Here is a 15000-nt window from a genome sequence, read left to right as displayed (position 1 = left end):
TGAAGCATTCTCAATAAAATATGAGAAATTGCATCTGAGCCAGTCTTGCATCTTTTATAAATTTGGAGTGCAGCTTTTTCCACTTTGTTGGTTAAGTTTTATTTAAAGCTGAGCTCCCACTGCCTTAACCAAGGGCAGTTTACAGAGGAAGTGCACCTGCCTTTCTTTCTTTTCATGTGTGTGTATGAGTCCTTGGTTTGTTTTGCACAGAAGCAAAATATATGTTCATACTGACATTTCGGATGGATGGATGGATGGATGGATGGATGAATGGATGGATGGATGGATGGATGGATGGATGGATGGGTGGATGGATGGATGGATGGATGGATGGATGGATGGATGTGTGCATACAGTATTTACGCATGCATGCTTTTTTCCATGACACTTAAACTTTGTCTGTCTGTCTGCCTGTCTGTGTCTGTCTATTATGTCTGTCTCTGTGTGTCCTTGTCTGTCCTGTCTGCAGGCATGTCACTGTACTACTCTCAGGTGCGTAAGGCCCTGGACAGCATCCTGAGACACCTGGACAAGGAGGTGGGACGCTCCATGATGCTCACCAACGTCCAGATGCTCAACAAGGAGCCCGAGGACATGATCACGTACGTCTCTCCACCTTGCACACCTCCTGTCCCCTGCTACTAATAGAACCAGAGAAATTAGCAACCAGGTCTATGAAAACAGACCCAAAAGAAGTGACTATAATAGGTCACATGAACACTTTAAACCTTATATGCATCGGCTATTTGGAAGTAGCCGATCTGTTGATCTGCTATTTCAAATTATTATATTTTAAATTTTTGTGAAACAATTTTTAATATATATTCATGTTATATCATCAATAAAATCCTCACAGAATCGCTGCTCCAGTAATGAAAGTGTAATATCCTAAAACATCACAGACATCAGCGTGTTCCTCCTCTCTCTCTCCTCACCTCACAGCGGAGAGAGGAAACCTAAGATCGATCTGTTCAGGACGTGCGTGGCAGCCATTCCTCGCATCCTCCCAGACGGCATGTCCAAACCTGAGCTCATTGACCTGCTGTCACGGTGGGTCTGCTGGGCAGCTTTACTGCTGTTACGCCTCTTTTATACTTGACAGCAAGAAGAAATTATCTGCAAGATACTGTTAAAAACAATTTGTTTTGTTTTTGGCTTTGAAAACGTAGCTGAATCATTACGGCTCTGAAAATCATTTTGAACGCAAGTTAGTGCTGTGGAAACCAACACATGGGCACCGGTCACGGCACCGGTCACGAGAACGTCCCACATTAAAATAATGTGGATGTACTCAAGAAAGACGCTGGAGAACAAACGATGGAGGGCTCGTCTGAGGATGACCTAGAAAGATTTTTAAATAGTGAATAGTTATTCCCATAACAGCCGATGTGAAAGCTGAGCATGTAGATCTGCTATTGTTTGGTGAATGTTGTCACGCAGAATAGGTTCGCTAAGGTTCAGGTGGTTAAAATAATGTCATTGTGATGTGAACTGTAGAGCTTTACAGTGCACAGACTCCATGATGCTATGGTGTCCATGATGTAACTCTGCGTTTCTTTCCTCTCCAGACTGACTGTCCATATGGACGACGAGCTCCGCCTCATTTCCCAGAATTCCTTGCAGAGCCTGCTTCTGGACTTCTCCGATTGGAGGGAAGATGTGCTGTTCGGTTACACACACTTCCTGCTGAGAGAGGTACGTTGTTACACCCACTTCCTGTTGAGAGAGGTGCGTTGTTACACCCACTTCCTGTTGAGAGAGGGAGTCAACTTCCTGCGATTACATTTCACGCTCACGTTCAATTTTGGCGTTTAGTGCATATCATATCAAAACCCATACTTTATTCGGCATCTGAGCCACGGACCACCATTTGATGATCACAGGCCAAAATCTATTAAAAGAAGATTTTGTTGTCGTTGTATAAGATTTGGAGAGATAACAGGCAATAATGCAGATGTTCAACAATAATGTAACTCTTGAGAGAGTAAAATGAAACAAAATTGACCTGTTAAGGTCCATTTGGTTTCATTTTACACTCTCAAGAGTTAAAGATCTATGGGTCCATTTTGGTTTTCAACTCTCCATCATTTAGCTGGGGACCACCTGGAACCTCCTCAAGGACCACTGGTTGAAAACCACTGGTTTAGTGTATCGGCATGTGGAATGAATTAAAGGCAGTGCAAACGATAAGGTTTTTGTTAAAACGTTTAAGCTCTATATATTCTGATAATCATTGCTTGTTCAGTGTCAATGGTCTCCCCATCTCTCCAGCTCTTTAGCAAATTTCATCCAATCAGGAGAGAGAGGTCATGTATCAGCTTCAACTAACTAAGTGTAAATCAGGCTTAACTTGGGTTGTCTGTTTGTCTCTCAGGTCTAGGACACCCACCAGGGTCTACACCAGGGTCTTAACTTGGGTTGTGTGTTTGTCTCTCAGGTCCAGGACACCCACCAGGGTCTACAGGACACCTCCGTCAAACTGCTCCTCCAACTGCTGACCCAGTGGAGACTCACCCTGCAGCAAGCTCAGGGCAAGGTCCGAGGAGGGGCTGAGGTAAACTTATTTTATAAACAGTAGCACCTTTCAATACTGTCTGACCCTCAGTCATGGGGTCTCCTAGTGGCTCTATAAAGACAGTGGTTCTAATCACCAGGGGTCCAAATAGACATGGTTTTGTAACTCTGAAGAGCGTACAAATGGAACAATGCTATATATTTATTTTATCTTTGGGACCCCAATCTACACTGTAAAATTCCCTGGAAAACTTTTTCCAGAAATGTTCCAACATTCTTTGAATTCACTGGTTTTGAATTGGGGCCAATGTGACGAATTCATGTATTGTCATACGTTTGCATCCTGGAGGAGAGACAACGTGTCTCTTTTGGGTCTCAAGCTGAACAAGATTTGGCAACCCCTGCATGGTCCAGACGGAAGTCTAGGCCGTATCTGAGGATGTAAAGTCAGGTTCATACTGTATAAGACAAATGGTAAATGGTGCATTTATATAGTGCCTTTATCCAAGGCACTTTACATAGATTGTGCATTACATTCACCCATTCACACACACATTCATACACCGATTGCGGCGGAAGCCATGCAAGGTACCAACCAGCACATCGGGAGCAATTTGGGGTTCAGTGTCTTTCCCAAGGACATGTAGACAGGAGGAGCCGGGATTCGAACCGCCGACCCATGGATCATTGGACGACCTGCTCTACCTCTTGAGCCACAGTCGCCCACAGACAAGTTAGATGGCTTGTGGTGACCGATCGCTCTGGATATTTATGATAGTCTATCATCGTCGCTATGGAATACTTTTCTACACTACAACAAGCAATTACATTGTTTTAAAGTGGATTTTCATGACAAGCAAATCAGCGGTTGGTGCAGTGGCTGTTCAAAGGTAACTCTATACTTAGGCAGTCTAGGCTATTAGACCGCCGTACATTGTAGGCATTCAACCTATGTGAGTGAGCCACTAGACATTTCAGCAGGTGTTGAGCCAAGTGGCTCACAGCCTGCCAGAAGCTCCAAATTGCACAACAGCTGTCTTCCCATTATAAATGAGGCTTAACCACTTAAACCCCAGCATCCATATTGTGGGGAATGCTTTGGCAGGAAAATAGCAGACGCGATGCGTTTTAAGCTTGTAGATCTGCTATTTTTGGCTTAATGTTCTCCCCAGATAATAGTGGTTAAGGTCAAATGAAATGTCTCCAAGGACAGGGCCTGCAGCGAGGGCTTGAATTGATTTAATTCCCTTTCAGCATGTTCACTGCCCACCTCATTCAGTTCAATTACTGTTTCATGGTCCGCAAAGCAATCTGCAGCTCTAGCTGTGTAAATATGGTTTATTGTCATTATTTGTCATTGTTTGTTTGTATTCAATCTAACTGCTGTCTGGTTCCTTTATATTCTCTTCACTTTCACTCTCCCCCCTTCTCTCTCTCTCTCTCTCTCGCTCTCTCTGTCTCTCTCTCTCTCTCTCTCTCTCTCTCTCTGTGTCTCTCTCAGCCTCTCTCTCTCTTTCTCTCACTAATTACTCTCTCTCCATCCATCCAGTTTATCACTCAGCACTTAGAATTATCACTGGTGAAAGCTACAGCACTCACCATTGTACCCTCTATGACAGGGTAGGTTGGTCTTCCCTCTCTGAGAGGAGATCTAGGCACCAGTTTATTTTTAAAGCCATTGATGGGAAGTTAACTGTAAACCCTACATCACGTTGCTGCTAAACTGGAAAATAAATACTCGTCAGACCCGTTCAAGTGGCTTGCACTAGAGGTCCCATCTGTACAGTCTGGACTGGGACAATCTGCTTTCTGCTTCGATGCCCCTACTTCATGGAACACTCTACAACAAGCACTAAAAATTAATACCCCAATATCCTATGGACAATTTAATAACCTGCTTTTAAATCTCCCTACCTCAATATGTGATTGTTATTTTTTATTTCACTGCTTGTGTGTTATATATTTATGCCTTACTCGTAGATTTGTTTTTATGTTTTATATCTGTCTTAATTTTTTATTTTGTGTATGTGATCTCGGCAGCACTGTCAAATGAGGGAGAACCTCAATGCTTTTTCGAGAATAAATAAAGGTTTCAATCAATCAATCAATCAATCAATCAATCAATCAATCAATCAATCAATCAATCGTTCTTTCTCTCTCTCTCCATCCATTTTTCTTTCTCTCTCTCCATCCATCTTTCTTTCTCCCTCTCCATCCATCTTTCTTTCTCTCTGTCCATCCATCCTTGGGATTATAACAATGCCTTTCTGATCTCTCCATCTCTCCAGACCAGTCCCAGGCTGTCGGAGCGTACTCCTCACTGCATCTCTCTGATCTCTCCATCTCTCCAGACCAGTCCCAGGCTGTCGGAGCGTACTCCTCACTGCATCTCTCTGATCTCTCCATCTCTCCAGACCAGTCCCAGGCTGTCGGAGCGTTCTCCTCACTGCATCTCTCTGATCTCTCCATCTCTCCAGACCAGTCCCAGGCTGTCGGAGCGTTCTCCTCACTGCATCTCTCTGATCTCTCCATCTCTCCAGACCAGTCCCAGGCTGTCGGAGCGTTCTCCTCACTGCATCTCTCTGATCTCTCCATCTCTCCAGACCAGTCCCAGGCTGTCGGAGCGTTCTCCTCACTGCATCTCTCTGATCTCTCCATCTCTCCAGACCAGTCCCAGGCTGTCGGAGCGTTCTCCTCACTGCATCTCTCTGATCTCTCCATCTCTCCAGACCAGTCCCAGGCTGTCGGAGCGTTCTCCTCACTGCATCTCTCTGATCTCTCCATCTCTCCAGACCAGTCCCAGGCTGTCGGAGCGTTCTCCTCACTGCATCTCTCTGATCTCTCCATCTCTCCAGACCAGTCCCAGGCTGCCGGAGCGTTCTCCTCACTGCATCTCTCTGATCTCTCCATCTCTCCAGACCAGTCCCAGGCTGTCGGAGCGTTCTCCTCACTGCATCTCTCTGATCTCTCCATCTCTCCAGACCAGTCCCAGGCTGTCGGAGCGTTCTCCTCACTGCTCGGTGCTGCATGCGGTGGAGGGTCTGGCCTTGTTGTTGCTGTGCTCCTGTCAGACCAGCACCAGGAAGCTGGCGGTGGGCGTCCTCCGAGAGATCCGCTGTCTCTTCACCGCTCTGGGACACGCTGAGGTAGCGCCCTGGCCCAGTCCCCTCGCTCCACCATCCACTGTTGATTGGCTATTTTCAGCATGCAACCAAGTGTAAATTGGAATGTAATCTATAAGGCATTAGGATGCCATCAAGGCCCACCAATATAACCCGAGGGTTAGGGTTAGGCTTAGTGTTAACCCTAACCCCAATAACGATGTACTTTTTGAAACATAAACATGAGTGTGAATTAATTCCATCGGGTGCGCGCGCATTTACATGTGTGTGTGTGTGTGTCCTCCAGGACGATGACAAACCAATGATAGAGATCATGGACCAGCTAAGCCCAGCGGTGATGGACAGCTTTGTTCACGTGGCCCACTCTGACTCTGTGAGCACCCGGTTACTATTGTGTGTGTGTGTGTGTGTGTGTGTGTGTGTGTGTGTGTGTGTGTGTGTGTGTGTGTGTGTGTGTGTGTGTGTGTGTGTGTGTGTGTGTGTGTGTGTGTGTGTGTGTGTGTGTCGTTTTTTCACCTTTTTTCCAAAAAGCGCATCAGTCTGCAAGTAGAGCTGAGTGCAATAACCGCAATACCGTGGTTATGTAAGGTATACCGCGGTATCGAGTTCATTACCGTGATTATTATTATTTTTTTAATAAAGATTTTGATCGCACGATTTTGTAACCCATTTTTCCTAACCTATTACCTATTACCTAAGCTGTCGTCCTGGGCGCTGCTCTCCCTCTGCCAACTTGGGGAGAAACCCGAACGGAGCTCATGCTGCCTTCAATGCATGAGGAGTGAGCTTACTGCGCCACCGTGCCTCTACGATTATTATCTTATGATCTTTTGTTTAGGTATCGCACAATATCGCAATGCCTCCATACCGTCGGTAAACAGTGATTTATTACCGCGATAACAAAAAAATCCATACCGCCCAGCCCTATCTGCAAGGACCTACACTATGTTAGGGTGTAACTGTGTAAATGTACATGTTTAACTCCTCGACTCCTCTCCAGTCCACCCTGCCCATGAACCACCACGTGGACCTCCAGTGGCTGGTGGAGTGGACGGCCAGGCTGGTGAGCAGTGCGTACGACGTGAAGAGTCCCAGCCACGTGTGGATCTACGCCCAGTGTGTCAAGGACCCCTGGGTGCTGTGTCTGCACAGCTTCCTGCGCCAGGAGCACCTGCCCAAGCACTGCCCCACCGCCCTGGGCTACGCCTGGCCCTACGCCTTCACACGCCTCCAGCTGCTGCTGCCCCTGGTGGACCCTAAGTACGACACACGACAACACGAACAAATCAACAGCAAGAAATTCTGTTAAATTTTTTTTCCTTTAATTGACTAAAGCGATTAGTCTGCTCAAAACGTGTCAAGCTTGTGAGCTTCACGATTTTCAGCTATAATGAAAATGTTTTGTTTTGTATTTTATTTTATGCTTTTTTAACTTTGTTCCGTAAAGCAATTTATCATTATTTGGAAAAGCCCTTTACAGACAAATTCATTATCCTTATCATTATGAAATACAACACATGCAGGAACCAAAGGCAATTTTATTTTGACCAGCCGCGACAGCGTGGCTGGTACTGTTCTCACCTTGTGAGTCTGTGTGTGTGTGTGTGTTCTTTATGTCTATGGACAGATTTTGTCACCGCGATAGCGTGATAGCGGTCGCAACCGTGCAAGATGCAGTCACGAAACTTTACAGGTGTGTAGTTAATGACGTGATGGGCCGAGTTCGAAGCTGGGTGCTTGCAAGGGTGCCAGAAATAGTGGGGGTCAACAGATACTAGCTAGCTGACACCGTTCGTTTCCATTAGCATTGCTACAACATGCTAACAAGTTTTCCAGTGGACATTTCTCAGTAACCGTTGTAAAAAGAATAACGGAAATGGTGACTCCTGGTGGCTGTGTGCTGTCCTGTATGTCGACAAGCGTTTTCCTTGCTTTCAAGGTGTTGGGTCAACTGTTCACTGCTTAATAGCTGTAAACCACTTGAACTCCTAGCGTTGTTACTCTGGGGTGACTACCTTTGCTGAATATTGAAGATCTGCAAGCTCACAATGGATCACAGTGTGATGCGTTGTGTGAGGTTTAAGGTCTCCAATTTTCGGCCAAGAGATTTGGGGCAGGGGCAGGTCCAATTCTAGATCCTCGGGGGACTCCAGCCAATGAAGTGTATCTGGATTAAGTGGTTATTAAATGTTTTGCTGCATTTGAGGAGCTACCATTACTTGTGTCATATATGCACTTTGGTCAGTAACCGTAGCACCACTGTCAAGTAAAATAAAAAGGGATTTTCAACTTCACCAGTACCTCAAAAAGTAGGTAACATGTATGTCAGACTGGAGGTATGAGCCCATATTTAATTTTATTTTAGAAAACTAACAAAGAAACCGGCAAGAAAATCCACAATGCTTTATTTTTATTTTTTAAATTTGATTTAATTTCATTTAATTTCATTCAAAACACGATTTAATTTCATTTAATTTCATTCAAAACACGATTTCATTTGAGGAAATACCCAGAGGAAAATTGTCGAGAAAATCCACAATGGACAGTGATCATTTCCTCCGCAGTATAAACCTGTGGGTGTGTTGTGTGTGTGCACGTGCATGTTCTCCGCAGCAGTCCCGTCAACGCTAAGAGAGCGAGCATGGCGGGCTCCAGTGACAGCTACGTGCCGCTGTGGAGGAACTACCTGATCCTGTGTCTGGGTGTGGCCAAGCCCAGCATCATGTCACCTGGTCACCTGCGAGCCTCCACGCCCGAGATCACCGCCACCACGCCCGATGGCAGTGTCACCTACGACAACAAGGTGCCTGTGCGCGCACACACACACACACACACACACACACACACACACACACACACACACACACACACACACACACACACACACACACACACACACACACACACACACACACACACACACACACACACAGAGAAGTAAGTAAGTCTGTCGGAGAGGCTTATTGTCGGTAATACTATCCCTGTTACAATGCGCTAGACCCCTGGGAGATGGATTGCTGAGGCGGAGCACCACATATTTGGTGGCCACACCCAGCTAGTCTTAACTGATCTGTGGAAATTCAATCCAGCGACCTGCTCCTGGAAGACGGTTGAGCTAAGGTTGAAAGGTGCTTGTACATGTTGTATGTACAAGGCCTGTTGTATGGTGGGAGATCGTGTCATCCCCTTTGGAGAATTCAAAGCCAACGATTCAGGCTATGATCACAAATGCATACCCACCGTATTCCCACATAACAACATCTATGTAAAGCGCCTTGGATAAAGGCGCTATATAAATGCACCATTTACCATTTACCATTTATAACATCAGGTGGGAACTGGCAGCCATGACTCAACAGCAACAGACACAATTAATGTTTGATTTATTCATTTGTGTATTTTGAAGGGACCCCGTATGTTAATGAACAATACAATCAATGTAATGTAAATACACCGCATTTAGCAAAGATGCTAATTTACATCCGCAGTCAGACCATAGAGAACATTACATTTCATTACACTGGGAAAACATATTCATACAAAAACAGAGGTATAAAATGGGTACAAAAGGTCCAAAGTATGGAAGGCTAAGACTAAAACAAATTTTGACTTGGAAGAAAATAGCAGCATTTTAGAGGGCATTGTAATGTGCTCGTTGTCAGCTCGTTTTCGAGCGCAATATAATGTGCTTGCCGTCAGCACATTCCAGTGGATGACAAGATAAGATGATGTCGCTATGGTGTCTGACCTGTACGGATCGGCGGTACAATGTAGTTTTTAAAGAAAACTCCAGACATGTTTTGATATTTTTAAACTCTTGAGATTCAGGAAAAGTAAAAAAAAGAAAAGAAAAACTATAATAATATAATAATGTTATCATATTTACGGTAATGTTTCAGGTGATCGGTACACCGTCAGGTTGTTACAGTAGTAATAATGTTATCATATTTATACCATAATGTTTCAGGTTGTTACAGTAGTTACAGTAGTAATATAATGTTATCATTTACTGTAATGTTTCAGGTGATCGGTACACCGTCAGTAGCCTGGTTGTTGAAGCAGCTAGTTCCTCTGATGAGAGCAGAGAGTTTGGAGATCACAGAATCTCTGGTCCTCGGGTTGGGACGTACCAACGCTCTGGTCTTCAGGTACTGGAACACACACACACACACACACACACACACACACACACACACACACACACACACACACACACACACACACACACACACACACACACACACAGACACACAGACACACAGACACACAGAGAGAGCAGTGATTCTCAACGTTTTTCATTTAAATTACAGGTACCCCAGTTTACTAGGCAACAGGTACCCCAGTTTACTAGGCAACAGGTACCCCAGTTTACTAGGCAACAGGTACCCCAGTTTACTAGGCAACAGGTACCCCAGTTTACTAGGCATAATTCTCAGACTTACCCATCATTTTGCTGCGGACCCCCCACACTCAACCATTCTCGTACAGTTAGTGAATTGTACTGAATTACTTTTTAGTGCCATTACCTATAATCACTTAAAGCCTATGTTCAATAGCTGATCCACAAGGTTTTAGATCTGCTACAATACTGTAGATCTGCTATTATTGAACGTTTGAATTTCTATTCTTTCTTTTTTTGTTGTTGAGAGGTTTTTTAGCTTATAATGACCAATTGATGACCAAGACATCTACACCAGGTTACCACCGGCTGGAGCTCTGTCTTGCATGTCAACATAGTCCTCTCCCTCTTTTTATCGTTGGTGAGTTAGTTAGTTAGTTAGTTAGTTAGTTAGTTAGTTAGTTAGTTAGTTAGTTAGTTAGTTAGTTCATGCGTTCGTTCATTCGTTCTTGTGTGAGGGGACACACAGATATATGCTGTTTGTTTTGTGTAGCAGTCGCACAATCTCTACACTGGTCTATCAGAATAAAGAAGTGAAGTGCCTACAAAACAGTCTTTCAAATAAGTTCTGGGCAACACCATGACATGTGTCTTGTTTTGGACCTGCCGTGACATCGTGATTAAGTCAGGTGAGTCGATCAGAACAAGCAGGTACCTCAGTCCAACCTGTAGTGTAGAGTCTTTAAGAGAAGAAGAAGTTAGCATGATTCCTGGTATAAATCTGAGACGGAGAGGAAAGCGGCATGGGTTGCCGTTGAACCTTCATCCTCATGACCTTTTATTGGTCTCTTCTTTTTTTTTTTACAACAACGCACAATTCATCTTTCTATTTATATTCACACTCTCCCCCATTTCTTTCCTCCTCCTCCTCCTCCTCCTCCGTCTGTCTAGCACATTCTTCTCATAGCTGAGATGAGTGGCGTTCCTCGCTGACAGGCGGAGAGGAGAGAAAATACTGCTTAGTGATGGAGAAAAGAACATTCTGCGGGCTGGGGTTGGAGGGGTGGATTATGTGGCTTTGAAAAGTAAAGAAGTTCCTTTGTGAGCGGCGATGTTTCATTTTGTCAGAGTGGGGTTTTATTTTATTTTTAACAGGCCAGTGTTTTGTGTAAAGAGAGGTCATTGTTATCGGAGGGATTAAGGCAGACAAGGGCAGGTGTATGGATGATTCTTAACCACTGTTTGTCTAATGTTTACAGTTGTGGAGGATTAAGAGGTTTACTAGGGCATGCAGGGTCTGAAATGCGAGCTGCAAAGAGATGGGGAAACAAAAACGTTTAGAGGCCCCTGGTGTTTTGCTCAATTAGCCATTTTGTAACGCAACCACGTGACGTGATCGATTCATCAGTTAACGCGTCTGAGACTCCATTCGGGCCAACGTGAGATGTTTTTTTTTCTCTCAAAGGAGTTTCTTTAAAAACTGATTCAAAAGTGTATTTTCCTTTTATGTTATGTGTAAATCATTTCATATGTTCTACAGTCAGTGGTCAAAGCTACATGGCCAATTCACACATGAACGTGTAACTATAATATACTTCATCACACGTTTATCAGAATCAGAATGAACCTGATTGACATTATACTTATATTTCTTCTCACGCGTTTGATTGTACATAATGATTTCACTAGTCTGCTTCCCTGGAAGACATACAATGTCTCTTCTGGGACTCAAGCTAAAAGGTTTGAGAACCACTGCAGTAGAACATTCCAGCATACAGAGCCTGTTGTCTGGCATCAAAACCTGTGAGCTCTCTGTTATATTATATTCACTTCCTCAGGCCCCTGATTTAAATCCACTACCTTGAATGCAATACAGCATGCATTTTTTAGGGGTTGTGTTTCTATGTAATACTATATGCTATATACTGTACATACATACCAACCATACTATTATTTGATGTGTTCTTTCCTGCTGTGTGTTTTACAGAGAGCTAGTGGAGGAGCTACACCCACTGATGAAGGAAGCACTGGAACGTAGACCTGAGGTAACAAACTGCACAAAATACACAAAAACACAGACACACTGAGACGTAGAGTGACGACTGACCAGACGTTCTGGTTTGTCTGGGAATGTCCTAAAATGTCCTGGTTTTCAATGTTCACTACCAAACTGTCCTGGCTTTCATTAGTTAAACGCTGATAAAACTTGATATTCCAAATGTTTAAATGTTTAACATCTTAACCATTTAAACCCTATCCAGGTATACTTCATTGACCGGGGCCTCTGCCCTCTCCTTTTCCCCTCTACACCAAATTCTCTACTTCAAAAATACCCAATCTACAAGCTCATAACACGCCACTTTGCAGGGAGAAGAACTAGGGTGTTCTGTTCAGTAGGCAGGGAGAAGAACTAGGGTGTTCTGTTCAGTAGGCAGGTAGAAGAACTAGGGTGTTCTGTTCAGTAGGCAGGGGGAAGAACTAGGGTGTTCTGTTCAGTAGGCAGGTAGAAGAACTAGGGTGTTCTGTTCAGTAGGCAGGGAGAAGAACTAGGGTGTTCTGTTCAGTAGGCAGGGAGAAGAACTAGGGTGTTCTGTTCAGTAGGCAGGGAGAAGAACTAGGGTGTTCTGTTCAGTAGGCAGGGGGAAGAACTAGGGTGTTCTGTTCAGTAGGCAGGTAGAAGAACTAGGGTGTTCTGTTCAGTAGGCAGGGAGGAGAACTAGGGTGTTCTGTTCAGTAGGCAGGGGGAAGAACTAGGGTGTTCTGTTCAGTAGGCAGGGAGGAGAACTAGGGTGTTCTGTTCAGTAGGCAGGGAGAAGAACTAGGGTGTTCTGTTCAGTAGGCAGGGGGAAGAAGAACTAGGGTGTTCTGTTCAGTAGGCAGGGAGAAGAACTAGGGTGTTCTGTTCAGTAGGCAGGGAGAAGAACTAGGGTGTTCTGTTCAGTAGGCAGGGAGAAGAACTAGGGTGTTCTGTTCAGTAGGCAGGGAGAAGAACTAGGGTGTTCTGTTCAGTAGGCAGGTAGAAGAACTAGGGTGTTCTGTTCAGTAGGCAGGGGGAAGAACTAGGGTGTTCTGTTCAGTAGGCAGGGAGGAGAACTAGGGTGTTCTGTTCAGTAGGCAGGGAGGAGAACTAGGGTGTTCTGTTCAGTAGGCAGGTAGAAGAACTAGGGTGTTCTGTTCAGTAGGCAGGGAGAAGAACTAGGATGTTCTGTTCAGTAGACAGGTAGAAGAACTAGGGTGTTCTGTTCAGTAGGCTGTAAGGCTGTCCCCAAACATTCAAGGTTTGAATGTTCGCTCGTTAGGGTTGGCACTCGAATCTTAATTAATGGGCTTGAACCATTCGTTTTATTTATTTTTATTTTTTTATTAAATAAAAAATATTATAATTTTTTCCCTTTTTGTATTAACTCGAAAATATATCTAGGCGAGAATGCGATATGAGCATGTAAAAAAAAAAGTAAGTTTCTAGTGCATTCCTGTCAGAAGTTATGATTTTTTTAAAGAAATATCTCCTAGTTCTGCTGTCCCATCTCCCGTGCTTGTAATTTGGTGATTGGCCTGCAGCTGAGGTGAATTGAATGGAATGTCTGACGCGTCTCTCTCACACACACACACACACACACACACACACCAGCATAATCGCTGACAGGGGCCATGATATATTAGCATATGCTCTCTAGCATCACATCACAAAAAGTAGGGAACTCTGATCATTGTTAAGCAAAACGGTCACGGAGGATCTGCTTTTGCCCTGTGCCCACTTCACTTCAATGCGCCTCCCAGAATACACAGGTGGAACAAATAACGAGCAATATACGCTGTTTTAGCTGCCTGCCAGCAAGCTCACGTGAGCTTGCAGATCAGCCGTTTTCGCGGAGCCACTTGACGGTGTTTGTGTGTGTGTGTGTGTGTGTGTGTGTGTGTTGGGAGAGACGAGAGAGATTGATAAAGAGCAGTGGAGACGCGCTGCGCTCTGATCGAGACGGATATCTCAAAGGTTATTTTTTAAATTAATTGGAAACAAATGGTCCGGATGTTCGCTCGGGAATTCCTGCCGAAGTTCGAGTCCAAAAAAAAGGGCTAAGGTACAGCCTTAGTAGGCTGGGAGAAGAACTAGGGTGTTCTGTTCCCATCGTTCAACATCCCCGACAGGGCCTAGTTTCCTCTCTGCTGCAACATTAGAAGGTGTTGAGAGGTGCACTCAGTAGGCGTGAGAAAGCACTGAAATAATATTGTTCCCCATCCTGATGAAAACGCCTCACACCTCATCTACACTGCCAGCGATGTGAGCGAGTGAGACCGATTAAATCCCATTAGATGTTTTTCACTGTGACTGTCCTGACGTACCGCGAGCGACAACGCGCCGTGCAGCGACGTCGTCCTCCCCTCTTATATTTGCTCGCAGAGTCTCTATTTGAGCGAGGTTTCGCGGCCCCAAACACTTGTATTGGTTCAGATCTACACGCTACTATATATTAGTTATTTGATTGGTTCAGGCTATGTCGCAACGCAATGGCCGACGCTGCATGTCAGGACAGTTCTTCTGCACGATATCGCCGCCGGAATGCTCGCTCCTTGCCTGTATAGATGAGGTGTCACACACAAAACTGCATACATATATATGTACGTACATATATACAGTATTTAAATTTTGGGGGGTGGGGCATTTATTTGATAGTGCACAGTAAGCTGACAGAAGCAAAGGTCGTCGGGATCGGGAGTCGAACCCACGACACGCAGCATAGGTGCCCGGACTGCCATTTTCAATCTTCGTATAAGGGACCACCGTTGCAGGTCCATCTGTGTACCGGTGCATTTGATTGTGTCATTAAACGTAAGTGTCTCTGTCACCAGAACAAGAAGCGGCGAGAGAGGAGGGACCTGCTCCGACTGCAGCTCCTCAGGATCTTTGAACTGCTGGCCGACGCTGGAGTCATCAGTGACAGGTAACACACACGCACGCACGCACGCACGCGCACGCACGCACGCACGCACGCACGCTCACACACACACACACACACACACACA

The 15000-nt window shown here is 44.8% G+C and overlaps 1 protein-coding gene across 1 annotated transcript in view; it reads left to right on the top strand.

The window, feature by feature from the left end:
- LOC306928392 (protein furry homolog) overlaps window positions 1-15000 on the top strand; it is a 94118-nt gene that overhangs the window by 40653 nt on the left and 38465 nt on the right. The window contains exons 16-27 of the mRNA XM_079508448.1: window positions 470-602; window positions 943-1050; window positions 1569-1695; window positions 2438-2554; window positions 5496-5660; window positions 5923-6009; window positions 6637-6896; window positions 7264-7329; window positions 8250-8439; window positions 9660-9784; window positions 11963-12020; window positions 14827-14918. Coding sequence (XP_079364574.1) covers window positions 470-602; window positions 943-1050; window positions 1569-1695; window positions 2438-2554; window positions 5496-5660; window positions 5923-6009; window positions 6637-6896; window positions 7264-7329; window positions 8250-8439; window positions 9660-9784; window positions 11963-12020; window positions 14827-14918 — 1528 coding nt within the window. The remainder of the gene's footprint in view (window positions 1-469; window positions 603-942; window positions 1051-1568; window positions 1696-2437; window positions 2555-5495; window positions 5661-5922; window positions 6010-6636; window positions 6897-7263; window positions 7330-8249; window positions 8440-9659; window positions 9785-11962; window positions 12021-14826; window positions 14919-15000) is intronic.

Source organism: Electrona antarctica (assembly GCF_951216825.1).
Source record: "Electrona antarctica genome assembly, chromosome: 8".
Classification (NCBI taxonomy): Eukaryota; Metazoa; Chordata; class Actinopteri; order Myctophiformes; family Myctophidae; genus Electrona; species Electrona antarctica.
The sequence above is the reverse complement of the archived record's forward strand: the minus strand, read 5'-3'. Positions and strand labels throughout refer to the sequence as shown.